The sequence below is a fragment of the Ictidomys tridecemlineatus genome, chromosome 5 (genome assembly GCF_052094955.1).
Source record: "Ictidomys tridecemlineatus isolate mIctTri1 chromosome 5, mIctTri1.hap1, whole genome shotgun sequence".
NCBI lineage: Eukaryota > Metazoa > Chordata > Mammalia > Rodentia > Sciuridae > Ictidomys > Ictidomys tridecemlineatus.
Window position 1 is genome coordinate 95,984,776 of NC_135481.1, and position 26,282 is coordinate 96,011,057.

General features: G+C 34.0%; 1 protein-coding gene across 14 annotated transcripts in view; it reads right to left on the reverse strand.

The window, feature by feature from the left end:
• The window catches only part of Numb (NUMB endocytic adaptor protein), a 162,662-nt gene that overhangs the window by 25,990 nt on the left and 110,390 nt on the right, over positions 1-26,282 (reverse strand). For 13 of the 14 annotated variants that reach the window (XM_040275550.2, XM_040275552.2, XM_040275549.2 and 10 more), the window contains one exon: positions 18,522-18,596. In XM_040275550.2, coding sequence (XP_040131484.2) covers positions 18,522-18,596 — 75 coding nt within the window. Of the gene's footprint in view, positions 1-11,943; positions 11,977-18,521; positions 18,597-26,282 lie in introns of all 14 variants that reach the window. The other variant, XM_005321205.5, reaches the window with a different exon arrangement.

Genomic DNA, 26,282 nt, shown 5'->3' on the forward strand with positions numbered 1-26,282 from the left:
TTGAAAATGAAAGGGGGCACTATTAAAACCTAGGAACAGATGTTATGTTGGGGCTGTTCCAGGCAATCTGGGACAAAAAAAGTCACCCCATCAACAATGTTAACTGCCCATTTTTAACCAATAATGTAACATTGAATATTTTGTTGAAGGTAAGCTCTGTGAGGACTTTTTCCCATCTGTATTGTTCTCTGCTGCATCCTGATTTTTTTTAAAAAAATTTTTAGTTGTAGATGGACACAATACCTTTATTTATTTATTTATTTATTTTTATGGGGGATGCTGAGGATTGAATCCAGCACCTCACACATGCCAGGAGAGTGCCCTACCGCTAAGCCACAACCCTAGCCCCTGTATCCGGATCTTGATGCTTGGAATAGAGTAGGAATTTAAGAAATATTTGTTGAAAGAAGAAATTTGCTAAATGTCTAGTACTCTAAGGAATGGAAAATGAGTAATCAATGACATAGAAGGCTGCCAAATGGCACTGAAAATCCTGTGTAAGACATTTAAATTTACAGTTTTATCAGTCTGCATGTTCTGTAATTGTAGCCTGCCATGTTCAGCATTTGAGGGAAGAGAGCGGATTACTTCAAGGTTGAAGACTGAAGGTGGGAAAAATAAAAGGCCATTTTATAATGGGACTGTTCTCCAGTTCGCTTCCTTATAATATTCAGACAAATACAACATTCTTGGCCAAATTTTATGGTTATGAAAACTTTTTGAGATATGCCTTTATAAAAATTTGTATACCATTATACTAATGTATTAGTGAGAAGTTGTATTTTGTCATATTCATGGCTTCTGCTATTTTAAAATAGGGAAAGATAATATGAATTCTTTTTGTATTTATTAATATATTTGAGTGCCAGTTCTTGAATTTTGCCTCATTTCATTTACTCAGTTAGGTACTGAGATATCAATATTCAAAGATGCTTGTAGCTGATATTTCTAGATTTCCTCTTAGAACTTTTGTAATAGTGACACTTCTGTATTATTTGTAAACTTTTAGAGTCTTTCCTTCTGATAATATAAACTGAGATTCCTTGGAACTTTTTTTAATAAATATTTTTTATAGTAGATGGACACAATACCTTTATTTTATTTTTATGTGGTGCTGAGGATCGAACCCTAGTGCATGCTAGGCAAGCGCTCTACCAACTGAGCTACAGCCCCAGCCCATTCCTTGGCACTTTTAAGAATAAAAGAAGATAAAAGTCATAGAAAATGAATTTTTTTTTGGCTTCTGTTTGCTTTAAAACTAGCTATTTAAACCAATAATTCTCGGAGATCAGGTCAAAGCTGGCTAACTAAAGGGACTGGGAGGAAAAAAAAAAGATAACTTAAAGTATGAAATGCAGAACTGCATAAATTTTGTGGTATAAATACCCCTTCAAAAATACTGCATACTTTAGGTGCTACTAAATTTGTGGCAGTGATAAAGTAATGTAAGATATTAGCAATTATTTCATAACTGCTATTCTAAGATGTTCTATTTTAATAAAAACTGAGTTTACAGGTGAAATTAATGCTGAGTAGTGTCAATATCATGAAAAAATTTCATACATAATAAAGATAAAATTGCTAATTCTTCAAAGAAAGAAAATGGATCAAACATGGACAGAATTCTAGTAACTTAGAATTTAAACTAGTGAAATCTAAACAGAAGAATCAAGTTAACCTATAAGTGAAAAATGACAAATGAAAATATAACTTTCAAATAACCACTCTATTCTTTAAATAGCCAGCTTAGAATTTAAAAATTACCATCTGCTTTGAACCCTTATTATGGGTAATATAAATCAAAATAGCAGTTAAGCAGGCTCTGACCCAGAAGAATATGATAACAAGTTAGTGGATTTATTAAAAATTAGTAAATCAGAAATTTGTATTGCAAGTAAGAGAAACATACAGATAATCTTAACATAAAAAATAGTAAAGGAAGATCGTGAGTTCAAAACTAGCCTTAGCAAAAGCGAGGCACTAAGCAACTCAATGAGACCCTGTCTCGAAATAAAATACCAAATAGAGTGGGGATATGGCTCAGTGGTTAAGTGCCCCGAGTTCAATCCCTGCTACCTCCCTACCAAAAAAAAAAAAAAAAAAGGTAAAGAAAGATTAAAATGACAGAAACAGTAAGTGAAATACAATGCACTGTAAGATCATTTTCTACTGTACACAGGAAAATACAATTGAAATATCCAACTACTACAAAGAACTGCTACTTATCTATCTCCAAAGTATGATAGTTTTTAAAAGGAGAAGCCACTTTACAAAATAAATCGAAAAAAGATGAAGTTAACAAATTGACGATATTCTTAGTAGGCTGAAAGATCCCTATGTTCTTTTTCATTTTACATACTGATGAAGAAGTAAATACTGGGGAGATATGAGTTGGAGAAGTGAGGGATTGGTAGGCTTTTTGGTGAAGAGCCAGATAGCAAATATTTGGAGTTTTATGGCCCATATAATCTCTATTGCAACGACTTAAGTCTGGCATTGTAGCACAAATGCAGCCACAACCAATAAGTAAACAAATGGGTATGGATTTGTTCCAGTAAAACTTTATTTTCAAAAACAAATAGCAGGGCTGGGGTTGTGGCTCAGTGATAGAGTATTCGCCTAGTGCATGTGAGGCCCTGGGTTTGATTCTCAGCACTACATATAAATAAAAATATAAATAAAAAGAAAGGTTTTGTGTCCAACTACAATATATATATATGGGCTACTTATATATACAATGGCTACTTCATTAAAATATATATATATATTAACAAAAATAACAGGGCTGGGGATATAGCTCAGTTGGTAGAGTGCTTGCCTCACATGTACAAGGCCCTGGTTTTAATCCCCAGTACCACCACCAAAAAAAAAAAAAAAGAACAAAACAAATAGCAGGTTGTAGTCTGCTGACTTAAGTTGTAGGTGGACACAATACCTTTATTTAATTTATTTATATGTGGTGCTGAAGATCGAACCTAGGGCCTCACACATGCCAGGCAAGTGCTCCACCACTGAGCCACAATCCCAGCTCTAAAAAGTGATCATTAATTAAACCGTTTTGGAAAGACAATTCATTATATTGAAACATTAGATCTGTTTGCAATTGTGTCCCTAAATCCTGTTACCTCATTTTTTTGACAAACATATTTATATTCTATTATTTTAAACTGTGACTCCCATCTTAATGCTGTCCAATCTAAAATTCTATGATTCCCAAGGTCACTAAGGAGATAAAACATGCAATTAACCAATATAAATAGAAGTGATATTTAGAGGCAAGATAGTACCCAAGATGGGCTAGGCATATGATACAGAAGAGCAAAAAGGTTAAGCAGATGTTCTATTGTAAGCTAAAGCAAAGAAATGCTATAAAGACACAGGGATGCATATTTTGGCATAGCTATGAAGTATTAAGAAGCAACAGCATCAAACAGACCAATTTGAGTAAGAGGCCCAGAGGAAGTCACTCTTTCTGAGTAAAAATGATTTGCATTTCCACTGTGCAAAGTTCTTTCAGCTACAAACCAAAGGTCTTCAAGGGTACCCAGTGTGTTAAGAATTGCTGGTCAGTCTTTCTGTCATACCTACACATAGAGATAAAAGTAATAACCATACATTGGGAAGGCAACTATGATACAGTGTGCCTTTTAATAAGTGAATAAGAGACTTCTTTTACAGAGAACTTGGCTTCATTTTTTTTTTTTAATTTTAAACTTGAAGACAAGCCTTGAAGTCTATAATTTGGTATTTGAACTTCTGAACAGAATGGTGTAATGGATAAATACAATGAAAATTCCCCAAAGCAGTGAATGGACAGAATCACAACTTCTTAGCCATCTCCAATGGCTACTTCATTAAAAATACAATAACTTTTAGTCTGGGACACTAAGATACACTATTTCCGATAGTTTCTTAAATAAGAGAGGATAGTTAAAGGCTTTGGGAAAAAAAAATAAGGATAAAAGTATATCATGAGCCAAACAGCTAAGAGACTTTTAGAGACAATTCAGTTCTTCTAGTTTGCTAAATCACTTTACCGAGGTGGGGTATGAGAGAGACCTGGGGATTATTTTAACATTAGGTGACTATTTCAAATATACATATATAGAGAAAGAAATGTGCATGTGCCAGTTAAATATATCTAATAGCTAAAAGGAAAAATTTACAGGTATTTCAAATTTGACCTGTTCAAAATCAAATTCATCATATCCCTTTCTCACAATGAATGACTCCACCATCCCTTTGGTCATCCACATGTGAAAGTTGAATTGCATCTTATGTTTTCTTTTCCACATCCCTAAGTTGAATGAATGAAATGAGTGTGGAGCATGTTCTCTCTCATCCAATGTCCCTGGTAGTGTTGGTCCTTCTGTTTGAAGTCCCCTTCTTCTCTAACTTACTTTATTGTTTTTCATAATTTTAAATCTTGGTCTTAGGTGTCATTTTCTAAACGCTTGCGTGAATTACAACCTATCTAGTCCAAGCACTTACAAGCTTTGTGACTAATATCTAATATTTCCTCCTCTCTTCCATTAGCACCTGTTATTGTTCAATAATTTGGTAACCATTTCTTAACACTATCTGATTCCCAAGGTGAACTTGGGAACAGCATATCTGTCATTAATTTACTAAACTCAAATATTGTGGAGCAACTATTAGACCACATACTATTCTATCAACTGAAGATTCAGCAGTGAACAAAATAAGTAAAAATCCCTGTCCTCAGAGAGCTTATATTTTAGTGAAAGATATAAATAAATAAAATATATGGAATGACAAATGGTGGAGAATAATAAAGCTAGGAAGGAAAATAGGAATATATGTATATCTATATGGAGAAGGCTGGTATCTGTACATTAAAATAGAGTTGCCAAGAAAGTACTCATTGAGATGGGGCTTTTGAGAAAAGAGAAGGAAATGGAGAAAGTGAGCCACACATATATCTCTGGTGATATGTGTTCTGAACTAGAGGTAATAGAGAATATAAAGGCCTTGAAGTAGAAGTATATCTGGTGTTTAAGGAATTAGCAAGGAGGATAGTATAGCTTGAACAGACAGAGTAATAGGGAGAGTGGAACTAGATAAGAGGAAAAAAAAAAGGGAGAGGGAATTCACGTCCAGTGTCCTTCAAGGCCTAAAAAGCTTTAGCTTCTACTCTGTTGTCAGGAGCCACTGGAGGATCTGGGGCAGTGGGGCAACAAAACTGGACTTCTGTTTTAAAAAGATCACTCAGGCTTTCTTGATAGGAGATGCTAGGGGGACAACAATGGAAGCAGGGGAATTAGGATGCTGCTGCAATGACTCATGTGAGAGGAGAAGCTAGTTTGGACCAGGGCAATAATGGTGTAGTTAGAATTGATTAAGCTATAGCAGACAGGAATTGCTAATTGGCTGGATGTAGGTTGTAAGAGAAAAGAGAAAAGTCAAGGTCATCTGGAATTTTTGGCTATAGCATAGGGACAGACATGAGTTGCTGTATATTGAGTTGAGTAAGACCAGAGGAGATGATAATGATACCTAGCAATTACCTATGACAGGAAGCTGGTTTTTTTTGTACACTTCACTTTTATTTATTCATTTAATCTTCACAGCAATCACATGAGGTAGATATTAGTCACAAAGCTTGTAAGTACTTGGACTAGAATTAAGCAGAAGGAATCTGCCCTTTACTCCTACGCTATATTGCTTCTACGACAGAAGAAGATGTCTGGAGACAAAAATTTTAAAACCATCAGCATAGTATTTAAGACATGACACTCAATGGGTTCATCATGGGAGAGATGCAGGCAGGAAAGAATCCACAGACTGAGAGGTAGGCAGTGATAAAGGAAGCAGAAGGGTCTGATTTCTAAGCTATGAATGAACAGTGTTTCAAGGGGTATGGAAGGATGAGTTATGTCAGATTCTACTGATGGTCCAAGTTGGGTGACAGGCTCATTGGAATAATAATATAAAAGAAGAATTGACAAGAGCAAGCAGCTCTGGTGGAGTGATAGAGATGTTTAAATGGAATCAATAAAAGAAGGACAGCAGGAGCTGAAGTGTACCAAGAAGAAACTTTTTTTTTTTAAAAGATGGTTTTTTTTTATAATGATCCATGAAATAAAAAAAACTGATTATGGAGGAGAAAGCCGGTTGCATTGTTAGAATAAGAGCAGAAATAATAAAAAATGTAGTGGAAAGTTGGCCTCAGGACACAGGTAGTTCATCCCTTGAATAGAAGGGAAAGAGAATATATGAGTACGGATACAGATAGGTGAGTGGATGTGGAAGTTGGCTTTTGTGAAAGTCTTCTTCAGATTGGTTTTATTTTCTCAGTGAAGTATGAAGCAAGCTGAAAACAGAATAGAGTAAGAAACTCTAGAGGTTTAAGGAAAAAGAGGAGGCATGAAATAGTCATCTAAAAACAAGAGAGTAGTTGGGTTAAGAGAGACTGGCTTGTTTATCTTTGTAATAGATAATGCAACCCCTAGCAGGTTTTAAATACTATGACTTGAGGCTCTAGAACTACTGGGTTGTCATGAACATAGTGAAAAAAGATAACTCTGAAGGCTAATGATTTTTTTCTTTTTAGTCTAGAAAAGGTCAGTGAAAGACCTTTAACATTGCCAGTTGATCATGGCACGGGAAAAAAAAAATGAAACTATCTTCTGATGACTCTTGTCTTTTGTTTTGTTTTCACCCTCCTAGGAATTTATCATAAGGCACTTCCAGAGGAAAAATAAACTAAATCCTAAAAGATCCATCCAATAAAATATAAGAGGAGGTAAAATCTACACAAGAAAGAGCATGATAATTTAAAAAACAAGAAGGAAGAAAAAAGGTAGATATTTCTCCACTTTAAATAAAAGGATGATTAAGGAGGATAAGCATTAAGCATAATTTCTCATAGAAGAAAAAAATCTAAAATAGAATGCAAATATGATCCAAAGTACCATAAAATGTTTTATTCTCAAGAATTAGGTAAAAAAACAACATAATCATGCATTTCTTTTCAATCAAGCATTCTTTAAAACATAACTATTTTTAATGGCACTATTTAACAATTATAAAAAGATAAAAACTTTAAAAAGTATATTTAACAATATGTTAAGAGGATCTGCTAGAACAAACATTCTAATTCTTTTAGTGATTTATATATAGTTAGAAGTAAGTGACATAATAGCCTAGGGAGGATTTCACAACTCAAATGCCTAAGGGTTAAAGGCAGGTAACAAAATGAGAGGCAGGGCGAATGTAGGATGAGTTCAAGGACTATGATGAATAGGCAATCCAAGGGCACCCTACTGCCACATGGAAAGCATGAGATTTTGTCAGATTTTCTAATTCTTAAGAGAGGCTCATTTAAAAAAAAAAATTTTTTTTTAGTTGTAGATGGAGATAATACCCTTATTGTTTATTTTTATGTGGTGCTGAGGATGGAACCATTGTCTGTCTTGTGCTAGGCAAGCACTCTACCCCTGACCTACAGCCCCAGTCCCATGAGAGCTTCATTTTTCATATAAAAACTCTCCATGTTTAAAATATTTGCAACTAATTTCAAATTTATGAACCCTGTTCAGGCCATACAATCCACATTTGTGTAAGTATTCCGGCCGTTGAGCTGTCTAGTGTCCTCTCATTAGATACTTCACCATTCATCCTAATTAAGAATATCCTAGGAAAGCAGAGACCAATACTTTTAAATGAGAGAATATCAACATGGGGTAGGCGAGAAAACCAAGTTTCAGAAAATCTTGGTTTCAGTGTAGGTGCTGCCATTTAGTACTAGCTGAAACATAGTCTTGAGCTTCTGTTCATTTATTTGTAAACTGCAATGTCATTTACTAATTCGCTGAGTTGTAAGTAGCAAATTAGAAAGTAGGTCGGAGCATATTATGAATTACAAAACCTGATATATAAATAAGTGGCTTTAAAACAAAAAAAAAAAAATCTTAACAAGAGCAACCAAAGAACACTATTCTCTTTGTTGTCAGTTGCCTCAAAATGGGATTATAGATTATGCTCATGGAGTTTCTCAAATACATTAAAATTGTAGAATCCTATTTAAATGTTAGGTGCCATGTAATTACCTAGTAAGGAAGTATTTGCTTAGTATGGCCAACTATACTAATAAAATGTGCAACTCTTTAGAGATTATTATGTACAACTTCATTTAAGAGTTGTGCACATTACTTGATTTCCTAAGGCAATGAGCAATTTCATGTAGTTAGTTTGGAAAAAGTTTATCTCAGGTCCTCATTACTTTTTTAAAAAAGATGTTGATAATACAGTTCTGTAACAGACCAGATTAAAATAAATAAATAAATAAATAAACAAACTTAAAATATTTGTTTATTTTTTAGTTGTAGATGTAAATCTTTATTTAATTTATTTATTCATTTTTATGTGGTGCTGAGGATCAAACCCAGGGCCTCCCATGTGCTAGACGAGCACTCTATAGCTGAGTCACTACCCCAGCCCTTTAACATGTATTTTTTAGTTGTTGATAGACTTTTATTTTATTTACTTATTCGTGTTTCTGAGAATCAAACCCAGTGCCTCACACATGCCCAGCCAGTGCACTACTGCTGAGCCCCAGCCACAGACCAGATTTATTTGCTCTCCTCTTGCTAAAGTTTCTGGAGGTACTGCTCCTATCAGTGGATAATGCAGCAATAGGGAAGGGACAGTGGTCAGGTCCAGGAGGTAACTTGGAGAAAAGAGAAAGTAGTTCTCTTAGCTATTAGGGCGAACAGTTCTTCCATTTACCTACTTTTATGTAAAAATGTTGAGAGGAAATATTACATTTCTTCATTACTGTTTATCCTGGACCATCAAAACATAGAGATTCAAAGTCAAAGTTTTAAAATTTATGAGGAACTATACTGGATAAAAACTCCCTAGTGGGCTGGGGTTGTGGCTCAGTGGTAGAGCACTTACTTGCCTAGCATGTGTGAGGCACTGGATTTGATCCTCAGCACCACATAAAAAGATAAATAAATAAAATAAAGGTATTGGTCCATCTACAACTAAAAAATAAAAAAAAACCTCCCTAGCATATATTGTATTCTATGAAGATTCTTCATTTTTGGCTTTCCTCAAATCACTGTTGATCTGGCATATTCAACAAATCAGGTGGGTCTCTTCATCAGCCTATTTCTTGCAGACTACTATGGGGATGAACTGAATGATGGAAGATTTAAATCTCCAAATTAAATTTTTGCATTTGTAAGCACATTTGTAATAGGAGAATGTAATTTACCAAATTAGGTTGTACACACATATGAATATGTAACTACAAATCCCACTAATATGTACAAATAAAAAAATTAGAAAGAAAAGTGCATTCCCAGGCTGGGAGTATAGCTCAGGAGAAGAATCTTGCCTAGCATGCATGTAGTCCTGGATTCTATCCCCAGCACTGAGAGAAAACAAAATAAAACAAAACCCAGCAACCTGTCCCCCAAAACATTAACAAAGCACATTTCTGGTGAAAATATATATAAGTAATGCTTTTTTCCACTTCTTTTTCCAAACTCTTTGAATAAAACTTTTTGACTTACTATAATTTTCAAAACTGTATGTTAGAATAAAACTGCCCTGACATAAAAATAATTTTTCCCCTAATAACTTAAGAAAATAATTGATAGTCACATTTGTTTAGGAATGCCATTATGGGACCACTTAGCATCTTTGAAGGAAATCCTGTGGAAGTCCATCTCACTACTGGGATTTAAATATATCCAAATTTCAAAAATGTTAGTTTGAACCACTAAAAAAGATTATTTTCTTTTTTTAAAGAATGGTAGAGCAAAAGATTATAAAGGGAAAATACACACTTGAAAATAGGAGTGCGGGCAATCAGAGTTGCAAAGATGATTCTTTAATCTTTACTAAAAAGGTAAATTAACTAGAGATAAAATCCAAAGTTAAATTATTCCCCTTTAAAACGAAAGTTGGAAAGTAATAGTGAGTTTCTAGGAAGCTGATATCTTTTAAATTTCCTTATAAATAATATGAAAATAGAGTAACTGTATAGCATAGTGGTTTAAGAGATGGGCTCTGAAGTCAGATTATCTGGGTTCAAATTTGATCTTCAACTATTTATTGGATCTGTGAACTCAGGCAGGTAACTTGATCTCTGTAAACCTCAGTTTTCTCATTCTATAACTGAATATTAACTTTAAGGTTAAAATGATTAAATGAGATGATTCATAATTTTCTCTTACATTATATAAATTCAACATGTGACAAAAATGCAGTGAAAACAGCTAACAAGGGGCTGGGGTTGTGGCTCAGTGGTGGAGTGCTCATCTAGCACATGTGAGGCCCTGGGTTCGATCCTAGTACTACATATAAATAAATAAATAAATAAATTAAAGGTATTGTGTTCACTACAACTAAAAAATATTAAAAGAAAAAAAAACAGCTAACAATAACAGCCACAAAATAGGTACGCCATAGCCCCATTATATACAGAAATGACTGTCCACCTTGGGAATGATTTTGAAATGAGGGATATCTTTGTTACCTAATTCTATGTTATAACTTTTTAAAAATATATACTATTAACATTGCTTTTCTATTCAGCAACATTTTCTACTACCTAGGCATGGCTGTTTTAACTACAGTAGATAAAACAGATCTCTAGGAAGATAACTGAAATTGTATGATAATTGTGATGATGTGGAATTGCTTTTAAAAATTCTATTTAGGAAAGAATAATTATTACACAAAAAATTTCCTTAACAATTATAAAATTTCCCAATAGGTATAATGCCAATTTATAATGCTATAAATGTCTGCACGAGTCTATTTATAGATATAAATCCTACATATTAAACAAACACAGATTTGCAGTGTTGGGGATCATCAAACTCATAGTCTCATGTATGCTAGGCAAGATCTCTACCACTGAACAATATTTGGGAATATAGCTCAGAGGTAGGTAGAGTGCTTCTGGGTTCAATTCCCAGTACAACAACAAAACAAAACATTAAAAAAAAACTCTTAAAGATAAACTTAGATACAAAAATATTAAAAATATATTTACCTATTTGTATACTGCCACCCTGGTTATTATTTTTGTTTTGTTTTTGTGGTACCCAGGGGCTTGTACATGCTTTGTAAGAACTTTACAACTGAGTTACATCATCAGCCCTGTATTCTTAATTTGAACATTAAACAATCATTACTAGGAAAATATCTACATTAAGTACGTTCCACATGATAAACATTTGGTAGACTAATAATTAAGACTTTGTTTTGGCAACAGTAGGGATGGTACTCGGGGGCACTCTACCACTGAGCTACATTCTCAGCCCTTTTTATTTTTTGAGATAGGCTATTACTAAGCTAAATTGTTGAAGCTCGCATCAAACTTGAGATCCTCTTGCCTCAATCTCCTAAACTGATGGAATTACAGATGTGCACCACTACTGCCCTGCCTGATTTTCTTATATTAGCAGCCCAGATTAAAAATCATAGTAGGATCCCTAAAGATAAATGTACTTTTACTTAGTCACGAAAAATTAATTTAGTTTGAAAAAATAACAGTGTCAAATGTAAAATTTGGGGTACTTTAAATTTTCACTTGAATATTTCTCCCCCTTTCTTTGTCAATATTAGGCACTATATAAAATCTGCCTGTTAAAAATGTGACTAATACCCTAATATAAACAGAGTTTTGTAAGATCAAATGAAATTTATTTTAATACCTAGTGCTGAAGAGATAATCATTTGTTAATTTACTCAATTCATTTCTTGGACTTCCCTAGAAATCACCAGAATTAGTATCAAAAGACCCAGGAAATATCACAGATCAACAGGAAGTATCTAATTCATTAATTTCTATACATAGTTTTAAAAGACAGCAAAGCTATACTTCTTTTAATATGTCAGTGCTATATACTAGGGGTGTAACTCCTTATAAAGCAAGCATGAATGTGGCATCAAACTTACTTTTCCAAAGAAGCCTTTGAAGAACTTCCTTTCCTGGAGGAACAGGGGGACAAGTCGATTGCTATTATTGTATGGGCTAAATGTCCTAGGGTTTTACATCAATAAGCACATACAGAAGTCAGGAAAAGGGCAAAGTGGGAGAAAGGAAGGGAGTGAGAGTTTTAAAGAGTTATCCATACCAGGGGTGACAGGGGAAAGGGAAGGGTGCATGAAAATGCAGGAAACACATTGTATGGCCTAAGAATCCACAGAAAGAGAAGATATGAGAATGTGTAGACATGCAGAGCAACTAGTTAATTTAGTAATCTCTATTTACTTTTTAAACAGAGATTATCCAAATTTGGCAGCAGAGAAAAAGATCAGGACATACTGGTTTGGTATGATTTTTGCATTTTAAATTCGTAACAGTGAGTAATAAATAGAAGATTGGTTCCAAATACATTTTTCAATTTAAAATCAGTGGCAGCCAGGTGCAGTGAAGCATATGCCTGTAGTACCAGCTACTTGGGAGACGGAGGCAGGAGGATCACTTGAGCTCAGTAGTTCAGGACTAGCTTGGAAAATAGAGTAAGACCCTATTTCTTTCTTTTTTTTTTTTAAGTAAAGTTTTTAGTTATAGATAGACACAATACCTTTCTTTATTTTTATATGGTATTGAGGACTGAATCCAGTGTCTTACACGTGCTAGACAAGTGCTCTACTACTGAGCTACAACTCCAGCCCCAGACCCCATTTCTTTTTCTTTTCTTAAAAATATTTTTAGTTATACATGAACACAATATCTTTATTTTGTTTATTTATTTCTATGTGGTGCTGAGGGTCGAACCCAGTGCTTCACATGTGAGAGGCAAGCTCTCTGTCACTGAGCCACAACCCCAGTCCCCAAGACCCCATTTATTGAAATAAAATAAGTGGTTAACTATGGTCAATTATGTGGAAATCATCAATTAAAAATGAAACCACATAATCACATATAAAAAGTACAACAGGGCTGGGAATGCAATTGTAGTGGGCCAACTATATTCTTTGCTGAGCTGAATATATGTATGTGGAATATACTGAACAGTGTATGGAAGGAAAGAGGGCCCATGCCTGCCTGACCCTGGGGCTACACATATATACATAAGAGATTAAAAAAAGCACTGTAGGGGTTGGGGAGGTAACTCAATATAAAGAACTTGCCTCGCAAGTGGTGAGCCCCTGGGTTTGATCCTCAGCACGGAAGGGAAAAAAACAAAGCAAAACATAAAGCACGAGTATGCATCAATGATCCTTGTCACACTTTTTCTTACTGAGTTTAAGAAGTCACCTAGAGAAGCCTCCAATCTACTTAAGGGACTCTTAATCACTGGCTTTCGTTTACTTATGTACTAGTATCAATCTCTGTGTGTGTATTGATCAATTCCATAACACACATGGGGAAATAACAGATGTATTTGTTCCAGATTTTTTAAAAAATCACCTATAAAGAACACAGGCTAATGTCTGACCTGGAGCTGAGAAAACATATCTAAGAACCTATCCATGTCCGTGGGCCACAAACAAAATTTAAGGAAGCATTTTGCTTCCTTCTAAATGCTGTTGTTTTGAAATAAACTTTTATTGGCATTTGTAAGTATGAAACTATCTGGATAAGAGAGGCATAGCTATCTATGGTTCTGTCACCAATTTTTAAGCACCATTTATAAAAACTGGCCATTAATTAAATTCTGAAGAATTTGTGCATTGTATTTGAGTTCTAATTCACCCAATCTGGCTTAATTTTACTGGGACTGAACTATACTTAAAGTCTTTACTTTTTATAATCGTAAATTTTTATTAGTGGATAAACATCTAGGAAAAGACAACTGTTCTCAGATAATTTATGAATTCATTCAATGCTCTCAAAACATTATAAAGGATGTTTTTCTCCTAAGTTTTGAAAGTCAAACAGCATCGAATAGTTCTACAAAATATTTTGAATTTGTGCTGGTAAAATAATATAATAGGACAGTTATCACAATAAGACTATTTCTGCTGCCAAATTTGGTGACTCTAGTTTTGTTAAGACTATGAGTATCCATCAGTATTTAAGGATGCAGCCAAAGTTCAAAGATTCACCATTTTTGAGGAGCGGGAGGTAAGGGAAGGAGATTGTTAATATTTAATTTAGTTCCTAGAAAAGTCTCTTGTTAAGTATGGTGCTTTACATTTCTTATAAAAGACCCCAGATGTTAATGAAGAAAGTTAACGTGCAAAAATGCATAAAAGACAGTTATTAGAGAATATTAATGTTCTTTAAAAATTAAGTTATGATTCTTTTACCTGCTAAAACAAGAACATATATTAAAACAAATATATCAAATAGTGAATAAAAAAACACAACATATTAGAAACTGGTAGTATAAAGAAACTAGTCTAAAACCAAGACAGACAGGGAGAAACATTTAAGAGTCAATGGGAAGAAATGACCTTTTAAAATGAAGGGCATATTAAACTAGAGTAAAGCAAGATAATAAAAGGCCTGACACAATATTTATATATCTGATTGATAAATGTCAATACTCCTCACCCTGTGACCATAAAAGCCACAAAAATGGGCAACAACCATTTCTTTCATTTATCCTGTATAACCTAAGTTCTATAGTAACTAATTAGTGAAATTACATCACAAAGTAAATGAGTTGAAAATAACTAACTTTATGCATAGAAAGTATAATATATTTTAGACATATATATTTTCTGAGAAGCATATTTAAAAACTATTTTGTTTAATGATGGAATTTTTTTCATTTAAGAATATCAAATACACAGATGACTTCCCACTGAAGTTGAAATAATTCAAAATTGTAAGGGACTACTTTGGGGAAAAACCCACACATATAACTACAGTTGCAAATTATCTTCTCCTTCAATTCTCCCCAAGTTAAAAAAAAATTAAAAATGTTAAGTTTTTAGTTTAAAGATCAATCACATGATAGGTTTGTTTGTTTTGCTACTTAAGTGTTATATGTGAGCTATATAATTCTTTAAATTCTAAAACTTTGATATTCAAATTAATTCCAAAGACATTTTATTTCCATTTATTTGAAATTAAGAGGAACCTTTATGATTTATTTTTTTTAAAAAGTGAGCAAAAAAACTCTAGAGACATAGCATTCAGCACAATATAAGCATCTGGCAAAGCAGGTTGTAGGTTCCCAGTGGATGTTTGTTAGAAGAATGTGTGTTCCTGGGAGAAAAGGGCACCTAGATACTGCTAGGTAGTAAACAAAAATCATAAAATATATGTACACTAGTATGATCTGAGAAGAACATATTGAAGGTCTCTGATCTTCTGCAAGATTCTTAGTATAGTACTAGAAAGAATACTCATAGGAAGGGGAAGTATCATTGAGCATAATAAACAGGAGGTATACCTCGGTTTTCCAAAAATTTCAATCTCCTTTTAAAAAATAACAAGTTTGCCAATTCAGAACTATATATAATTGCTTCAAATCTCCTGGATAGGGTTTGCCTAGCAATTCGGGTTTTTTTTTTTTTTGATATTGTGTATTGAATTCAGGGCACTCAACCACTGAGCCACATTCCTAGCCCTATTTTGTATTTTTATTTAGAGACAGAGTCTCACTGAGTTGCTTAGTGCCTCACTGTTGCTGAGGCTGGCTTTAAATTTTTGATCTTCCTGACTCAGCCTCCTGAACCACTGATTATAGGTGTGCACTACCCTGCTCGGCACCTACTAATTTTAAAAATAATTTTTAATTTTATTTTATGTTTTTTTTGCAGTGTTGGGGATGGAAAACCCAGGGCCTTGAGCATGCTAGGCAAGCACCCTACCATAAGTTTCATCCCCAGCCCTAAAATAACTTTTTGATGAAAAGTTGTGGTCAATTTTCCCTTGAAGTTCAAAAGTTTAAGTACTCCCAGAAGAGCCATCATCAATATATATAAAACTTCCTTTCAGTCAGGAAACACCACAGGAAAATAAGGATTTAGAGATATGCAAAATTATATTTTAACTTTAAACTTTAAAATATTAAACATAAAATGAGATTATAATAATTACTATAAGATTCAATTTTACCATATATTGATGATTGGATTGTTTTATGTATATTCATTCCAGAAATATTTTTTTAGTAGCTACTATGTGTCAGAAATTGTTCTAGACATATGTATAATTCTTAAAATGGCAATTTAGTTCCCATTTCTGGTGACTATAAACTCATTAAATTGAATCTAAATAAACCAATGCCTCAAATAAACATGCATGCAGTTGATAATCTTCTTGGTTTAAAAAAATAAAAAGGTAACAAAAAAATCCACTCAACTAAAAATATAGTTTTAGTCTGGTGCAATGGCACAAGCCTGTGATCCCACAAACCTGTAATCCCACAAACCTGTAATCCCACCCAGCAATTTGAGAGGGTAAAGTAGGAGGATTTGCAAGTTTGAGGCCTGTCCAGGTTACTCAGTGAGACCCTGTCTCAAAAAATAAAATAAAAATGGTTGGGAATGTATTTCAGTGGTACAGTGCCCCCCAGGTTCAGTCCTCAATACTTAAAAAAAAAAAAAAAAAAAGCTTAAAACTGGATGGTTAAATACTGGCTATCTCTGGAATTAACAAATTTTTTACTTATGCATTTTTAGGTTCATTTGTATTTTGTATAATAAACATATATTGCCTATATGTACAGAGATGTTTCTAATTAAAAGAAGTTAAAACAAAAACTAAACAGTGGTTGGAGTATAGCTTAGTGGTAGATCCCTTGCTTGGCATGTGCAAGGCCCTGGGTTTGATCCCAAATACCACAAAAATGAAAAAGAACACCCCAAAGCACCCATAAAACTAGACAGCTAAGAGGAATGACTGCTCATTAACAACTTAATATCTTCTGGACAAACTTAAATCATCTTTAGTGTTTTATTAGATAATGAACATGAAGTCATAATCTGAATTAAAAGATTTTCTAAAGGCTCATTTCACAGTGGCTTTTTAACCCTAAGTTATGTAAGTTATAAGATTTTAATACCTATTTGTTGTTTGACTCAGGTCTACTTGGTTTATTGGTTTACTGTTTTTAGTCATTAGTAATACAATGTTACATTATTTAAGAAATGTAAGTATTTGTATTATTTTTTAAAATGTTCTTACCTAAATTCATCAACTAAGAATTATTTTGTAAACAAGAAAATTGAATTTTCATTTCTCTTTTATATAGGTTTTGGTGAAAATGGAAAATTAAATTGTCTGAATCTATATTTAATTGGGGAATATATTCAAATCACACAGCAAATCTATAGTTTCATGTATCATAACACATAAATCCTTTTAACATTAATGATGAATTAGAGAGGATAAATTAGGAATGGCTTCAATCATTTAAGAATGTAAATGACCAGAATCTGAGGTAAAGATATGTACATTTGTGGAGAGATATATATGTATACTTGTGTCTACAGAGTTATTATTGTTTAGTTCTTTGTATAGTAACTACAATCAGATATTTTTTTCCTTTTTTCCTTTTACAACAAATTCATACATTTATTCCAAAATAAAATCTACCTCTGAGATGTTTTTTAATTTTATATATTTCTATATATTTCATAGAGAAATTATAGATAAAGAGGAAATATAGATTATATCAACAAGCAGAGAAGTTTCAGTTATTAAGCAAATTGAGAAAAAAAAAAAAAGCAGTCATTATCAGCCAAACTTGAGACAGCGTACCATATCAGCAAACCCAAAGCAACATGTATTTAATGCTGTTTGGGGAAAAAGGCATGCAGAAGTAACACTTAAAAGCTTTCACATCAAGTGGGAAAAGGCCACATATTGGAAAGAAGGAAGGGTGTGAAGAGGGCTTTCAGAATCTATGGAATGTTCCTTAAACCTCAAAAATATGAACAATTTAATCTGAACCTTTATGAACCATGAACCAATTCTCTCCTTTTACTAAATCCGCAAGCATGTGCCTGGGATGTATTCTATAGCATTAATAGGCAAAGGAAACATTTATCCTGGAAAGGGGTCTCTCCATTCCAAGTGTGCTAAAGTTTATGCAAAAGGCAGTAGAAAAGATTTTGTTAGAGGAATGTAGATAAGAAAGCTGGGAAGTAGGACTGAGGACAAGAAGAAGAAATCCCAGAAGTAAACCTTGTGAGGCATCAACACAGATATTTCTATTTTCTACTTTCTGTTGGAAAGCTGTTTGTCATAGTAGATTTAAAATAAATATATTTCCCAATTATCACAGGTTGAGATGTTAACTTTAACCATTTTTATTCTGCTTTTAGAGTATTATTCTTCTATCAGATTTTACATCACTTGTTTCATATGGATTATAATAAATCAAAAGTACATTTGGGGTGAAGTTTGGCCTAAATTGAAGAGGTTGGTCTTTATAATTTATACCTCTGGAGGGACAGCATGAGATGTTGTTCTCTTTTAGTATGCCCACATCTTTTGCATCAAAAGAAACATTGTTTTTACTGGATATTGAGTCACTAACATCTACTGAGCACAATATTTTAAGAAAATATTGACATATAGATCAAAATATATAGATCAATACTAGCAACCATCAAATACATACAGCTTTCAATCTTTTTACAGCATCTTCACAAATGTGCATTCCTCTTGACTCATCAACTTCTACATGGCCAAGGTACTGTAAAAAGAAGAAAAAATGTTCACATTATTGCTATGTTGTTATAGGAGAGTAAGTGAAAAAGCATATGGTGGAGTTGTTATAGGAGAGTAAGTGAAAAAGCATATGGTGGAGCTGGGGTAGAGCTCAGTGGGTAGCTCAGTGGTAGAGTTCTTGCCTAGTACATGTGAGGCACTGGGTTCAATCCTCAGCACCACATATAAATAAATAAAAATAAGGTATTTCAACAACTAGAAAATATTAAAAAAATTATTTAAAAAATAAAGAAAGGTATTGTGTCCATCTACAACTAAAAAAACAGTATATGACAGGCATCAAATGTTACCTGAATCCATTGATCCTAAAGCATAATAGCTGGTGTGAGATAGTTATATCTTTATACATAAAAATTATTCCAAGACAAAGATATATATATATATGAAAAAATACAAACAAACCAACAATATTTCAAAGGACAAAGAGATCACACAACTTTTGTTATGGAAAATGCATAAAAGCAAGGAGGATAATTCAAGTTTTAAGAAGGTGGTATACCGGGGCTGGGATCGTGGCTCAGTGGTAGAGTGCTTGCCTGGCATGTGTGAGGCCCTGGGTTCGAATCTCAGCACGGCGTATAAATAAAATAAAGGCCCATCAACAACTAAAAAATATTAAAAAAAAAAAGAAGGTGGTATACCTAAGCTTAAAAGACATGTAAAATTTGATAAGGAAGAAATTGGAAGGCTGAGAAACGATTTTAGAATGAAAAGAAATACATAAACAAAATTACACATATGTAATAGGCCATTATATATAAGCAAGTATTCCTATTGGCTGGAATATGAGATACATTTAGTTGGGGAATTTGAGTCCTAAAATATGGAGTCTACACTTAAGCCTGGAAGCAATAGAGAGCAAACTTAAAAAAAAAAAATTGGGGGGTAGTATTGGGGATCAAATCCAGAGCCTCGTGCATGCTAGGAAAGTACTCTATTACTGAGTTATATCTGTAGCCCTTTTTATTTATTTTATGTTGAGTCAGGGTTTTGCTCAGTTGCACAGACTGGTCTCAAACTTGTGAACTCCTCCTCCAGCCTCCCAAGTATCTGGGATTGCAGGCATGCACCACTGTACCCAGCATGATTTTTTTTTTTAATGTAAAGTAGTAATGATTCAGATTATATCTTATTATGGGACTGGTCCTTGGTTAGAAAAGCAGAAGGGATAGTGGCAATATTATAAGTGCTCCCTTTTGAAAGGAAATTCAGGGTTTGGTTCCAGGTCCCTCACATTGGATGAAACCATAAAATCTGGACAGAATACATGGAGCAGCTATTTGAAATTTCTGAAAAGTAAATAATAGCAGATAAATCACAAAATGCCAGAATCCAAGATACTGTTGAACTGGTAAAGCATTTACTTCCCCTTTTGCCTTTGGCACCTCCAGCCTAAACTTAACACAGATATGAATGATAGGGTACAAAAAGAACTCTGAGAAAAGTATTCCAGTTCTGGCTTGAGGACCATGAATGGCAACTCCTATGTTCAGAGAGAGTAAAAGGGTCCCAGGATGTCCAGTGGTGATGGTGGTGGTAGTGTAGCAACAGGAAAACAATGAAAATCTTCAAGGGCCACACCTTCCTTTCTGTTTAGTGGAACTGTATATGATTATAGGAAGATGAGGACAACGCCTTTTTATATACCCCCCCAACTCTTTCTCACTATGAATCTCTCTCAATTTGATCCTAGATTGAAGTGAAATTATGAGAACATGGGATAAAGCAGAATAATCAGAGAACCAAAGTATCAGGTTCTTGGATACATTCAAGGAACAAGAAAATATTGAGGAGAGTACAGGGAGGACAAAGCTTGGAAAACTGATCCCAATTTGTTTATGAATTCCTGGATTTATCCTGGAACTATAAAGTAAGAATCTGCTCCTAATTAGCACACCAGAGACTTTAGAGCTAAACCAATGGATAAACCACCTCATAGTTCCAGAATTGTCAATGGTGATACATACATAGAACATTATAATAAAGGCTTTGAAAAGTAAATCAATACAGGTTAAGCATTATCTAACCCCCAAATCTGAAATCCTCCCAAATCTGGAATTTTTTTGAGTGCAGATATAACACCACAAGTGGTAAAGCCCACACCTGGCCTCAGGTGATGGGTCATACTCAAAATACAAAGTACACTAAAAAAATTGTATAAAGTTACTTTAGGCCATGTGTATGAGGTATAAATGAAACACAAATGAATTCTGTGTTAAGACTTGAGTCCTATCCCCAGGATATCTTATTACAAACATGCAAATATTCTAAAACCTAAAAAAAAAAAAAATGTAAATCTGAAAAACACCTCTAGTCCCAAGCACTCTCAGATAAGGAAAATGCAACCTGTATCAGAACCACAGCCAAGCAGTCCAACAAGTTTGAACTTGCTGCCTGAAACCTAACTAGATTGACTGTCTGCTAAAATAAGAATAAGAATATTCTTGGGACTAGGAGTATAGCTCAATGTTAGAGCACTTTCCTAGCATGCACAAAAGCCTGGATTCCATCTCTATGATGGAACCACACCTTACCACACCAAATCAAACCAAATCAAAAACCTCTATAGGATTTTAATGAAGACCCAAATTCTTACAATGCAATATCCAAAATCAATTGGCATTTGATGTCATGAATTTTTTTTTTATTATTTTTTTTTGGTACCAGGGATTGAACCCAGAGGCATTTTACCAGTGAGCCACATCACATCCCCAGCCCTTTTAAAAAATATTTTATTTAGAGATCGGGTCTTGTTGAGTTGCTTAGGGCCTCGCTAAGTTGTGAAGGAGGCTGGCTCTGAATTTGCAATCCTCCTGCCTCAGCCTCCCTAGCCGCTGGGATCATAGGCATGCACCATTGTGCCTAGATGATGTCATGAAAATTTTAACTTTCTTGGAGAAAAAAAATCCATATCTACAAACTTCAAAATTTACAGTTATTTGAATTATCCGACAAAGACTTTAAAGCAGTTAAAAAATGCAAGAGCTAATAGTCTAGAAACAGAAGAAAAATGGAAAGTCTCAGGAAAGAAAGAGAAAATATAAAAAGAACCAAATGGAAAAATTCAAACTGGTAAGTACAACCACTAAAATGAAAACACACTCAATAGGAGAATGGAGATGACAGAAGAAAGAGTTGAATTTGAAGATAGAAAAAACTGAAACTGAATTTATACCTAGCATCATACTTAATAGTGAGAAATCAGATGCTTTGCCCCCCAGATCTGAAACAAGGCAAGACTGTCCTCTTACCACTCCTATTCAACACCCCTGCATTAAAACTTGAAAAGTAATTTTGTATATTTTGGTTTTTAGCTCCTTCAGAAATAATGTAAAAGACCAAAAGTAGAGAAAGAAGGAAAAGGCATTTCCTGAGCATAGGAAAAAGGAAATAACACTCATCACCTACAAAGTGCCAGTAACTGAGTGCTTTAAACATTCAGTAATTACTCAGAAAGGTATGTATGATCACCTGATTTTAAAACTGAGGAAAGAAAATAAGGTTTAAGAATGCTGAATAATTTCCCAATGCCACATATTTAGCTAGTAAGGGAGAAGAAGGATTTAAAATCTTGATTCCAAAGTTTAAGAGTCTTCCCGCTTGACTTTACCTCAATTCAAGAAAACTTTCTCTAGTTACTCACTCCTATTACAAGCAAACCTAAAAAAAACCAATAATTTTCTTTTGCTATATTTATTTCCTACAACTTTGAAAATAAAAGCTATTTCATCTGAAAAATTTTCCCTCTCATAGGGCTAAAACTGAGTAATAAGCAAGTCTTTCTGAAAATACAGTGAAAACTCTAAAATAATTTCATCATTATTCACTTCAATTTCTCTCAAGTTTCAGAATTTCCACTTTGAAAAGAATTATTAAGATGAGGCTGATTGAGAGGTTTAATGACATTTAAATGGTACTGACCAAGTTCTCATTATTGAGAAAACTTTAAATACAATTGAAATTGATGGATTTTTGTACTACTCAAGTACAACAATTCTTAGAGATCATTCTAGCTCATATATATGACTTGTAGAGGGTACATTATTCATTTTTTTAAGCTACAAGAAAATATATTCTTGAACTGGATTAATTTATTTTCTGCTTTATCCTTATTTCTATAGTTCTGCATTTTATGTACATCCTTAAAAAAACAGATCCTCTTTAAGACTATACTAATTTTCAAATTCTAAATAAGTCAAAATCAAAAATACACAGAAATGAAGTTTAAAATTCCAGTTTAGTGGAAAAATCAGTTGATAGCTTTTATACTGCAAAGCTTAACATTAGAATGTAACAAATTTTCATATATTTCTGCTTTGCTTCTTTTTCATCCCAACTCTCACTACAAATTTGGCTAAAAGAAGCCAGTAATAACTATGCTGTAATCTGAGTGCTCTGCTGCCTTAAAATTTCCTCTACCAGATAAATTAGTCCATTGCCTTTAAACCTGGCCTTCTATAATGTATCAGGTATGGACAAAATTCAGACAAATTCTTTGCCATGGTGTAATATGGATTGCCTCTAGTTCAGTTACCAATTGAGTCCTGGTTTCCATATGAAACTTCATCAGCCTGGACTTTACTGTCTGCATTCCTAACAATATTCTCTGTGTTAATCCCCTACTCTATACACACTTACACACTGGGGATTAAACCCTGGAGAATTCTACCTCTGAGCTACATCCTTAATCCTTTTACTTTTTTTTTTTTTTTTGAGGCAGAATCAATTGCTGAGGTTGACCTTGTACTTGTGATCATCCTGCCTTAGCCCCTTAAGTAGTTGGGATTATATGGCATGCACCCCTGTGCTTGGCTTACATTTTGATCTTTTAAGATCTCACCAAAATCACCCATTAAACTCTACCTATAGCATTCTAGTCTTTTTCTAGCCTGTTACTTCAAACTTTTCCAAACTTCTCCTGGAAAGTAATTCCAAAGGCTCTTCCACATCATGAGGTGTACAATAAGAGCAAAGAGGGAAAACTGGTAACAAATTTTCTGTGCTAGTCTTTTGATACAACAAATACCTGAGATAATCAACTTCCAAAGAGAAAAGGTTTCTCTTGGTTTACAGTTTCAGAGGTTCTAGCCCATGACTAGTTAGCCCTGTTGGGTTGGGCTGGTGGAAAGGCAGCAAAACTGTTCACAGAAGGAGGAAAAAAAGAGCAGGGGTGTGGAACAAGGTAAGCCTCCAACAACCAATAACCCAATGATCTCCCAGTAGGTCCCCCCTTTTAAATTTTCCACTACCTCACAACAGTGCCTCCCTGAGGAGCAAGCCCTTACCTAGCTTATGGACCTCTAGGGAACGCATAAATATCTAAACCTTAGCATTGTTATAATACTGAGTCAATCCATTCAGTACTTTTTAATCAAGTCTTTTCTCTTAGTGAAGTTTTACAGTAGCTTTACACGTATTGTACATTTCATTATAGATTACTAAGAATTTCATAATTTTGTCGCTACTGTGAATAGGTTTGCCCTTTACATTATTCATCCATCCCTCCCAATCAGCTTCTGGCAACTGCTGATCCTTTTGACTGTCTCCATAGCTTTGCCTTTTCCAAAACAGCATTTGGAATCATTCAGTATACAGCCTTTTCAGATTAATGTCTTTCACTGAGCCATGTGCATTTCAGTTTCTTCCGAGTCTTTTCACAGATTGATAATTCACTTTTTTTTAGTGTTAAATTAATATCCCATTGCCTGGACATAGCATGGTTTATCTACCTACTGAAGGACATCTTAGTTGCTTCCCAGTCTAGCAATTATGAATATAGTAAGTTTTCCAACTCATTTGGGTTGAGGATGACTGCTGAATAGCATTAGAGATTTTCTTAGTTTTTATAAGAAACTGCCACTGTCTTGCAAAATGGCTGTTTTCATTTTCCCATATCTTTGCCAAACTTTGCTTCTTTGTTTTAAATTACAACAATCCAAATAGGTATGAGGTGGCATCTCACTGTTGTTTTGATTTCCATACCTGTAATAACTAATGATGTTGAATATCAATATTTTCATGTACCAACAATTTTGTATTTTGTATCATATGCAATAAATGAAAGTTCCAGTTGCTTCACATCTTTGCCAGTATTTGGTGGTATTAGTGTTTTGGATTTTGGCATTCTTTTTTTTTTCTTAATATGTTTTAGACATTGATGGATCTTTATTTATTTCATTCATTATATGCAGTGCTGAGAATCGAACCCAGTGCCTCACACATGCTAGGTAAGTGCTCTACCACTGAGCCACAACCCTAGCCCTGGATTTTGGCATTCTAATAAGTGTATACACCTATTTTTATTTGTATAATCTTTTTCTTTCTGATTGCTTTAAGAATTGTCTTAGTCTTTGGTATCCCGTAGTTTCACTTGTGTCCAAGTAATCCACTAATTTCTTATGGCTGATTGGGATATAATTCATGTACATACAATTTATTCACTCAAAATGTACAATAGTTTTTGGTATATTATTAACTTTAAAATTTTGGTAAAAAACATACAAAATTTACCATTATAATCATTTCTAAGTGTATAATTCAGTGGCATTAATTATATTCACAATGCTGTACTACTGTTTAGTGCTATTTATTTCCTAAACTATTTTATTGCTCTAACCACAAACTTTATAACTATTAAGCAGTAACTCCCCATCCACTCTTTCCCCACAACTCCTGGCAACCTCTAATCTACTTTATGTCTTCACGAATCTGCCTCTTCTAGCTATTTCAAAGGGGAATCACATAATATTTGTCCTTTGGGTCCAGCTCATTTCACTTAGTGTATTTTTAAGGTTCATCATATAGTATCAGAACTTCATTCCTTTTAATGGCTGAATAATATTCCATTGCATATGTATACTACATTTTGTTCATCCATTCATCTATTGACTAACACTTGGGTTGTTTCTACCTTTTGGCTTTTGTGAATAAGGATTCAATGAACACTAATATGTAAGTATCTATTTGAATCCTTGCTTTCATTCCTTTGTGTATATCCTCACGAGTGTAATTCTATTAGCTTTTTGAGGAAATGATAAACCATTTTCTACCCTTTTGCACCATTTTACATTTCCCATGCAATGTAGGAGTTTTCATTTTCCCATACCCTTGCCAAACTTTGCTTATTAAAAAAAATATTTAGTTGTAGATGGACACAATACCTTTATTTTATGTATTTATTTATTTTGGGGGTACGAGGATTGAACTCACTTGACCACTGAGCCACATCCCCTATTGTATATTTTATTTAAAGGCAGGGTCTGAGTTGCTTAGTGCCTCGCTTTTGCTAAGGCTGGCTTTGAACTTGAAATCCTCCTATCTCAGCCTCCCAAGATGCTGGGATTATAGATGTGTGCCACCATACCCAACTATTTTATTTATTTTCATGTGGTACTAAGGCTCGAACCCAGTGCCTCACACGTGCTAGGCAAGCACTATATCACTGAGCCATAACCCCAGCCCCTGCTTATTTATTTTAAATTACAGCCATCAAAATAGATATGAGGTGGCATCTCACTGTGGTTTTGATTTGCTATCTTTAATGTCTAAAGATGTTGAGTATTAATATTTTCATGTGCCAGCAAAATTGGCCCTTCTGTATCTTCTTTGGAGAAATTCCAATTCCCCTCCTTTGTGCATTTTTAAATTGGGC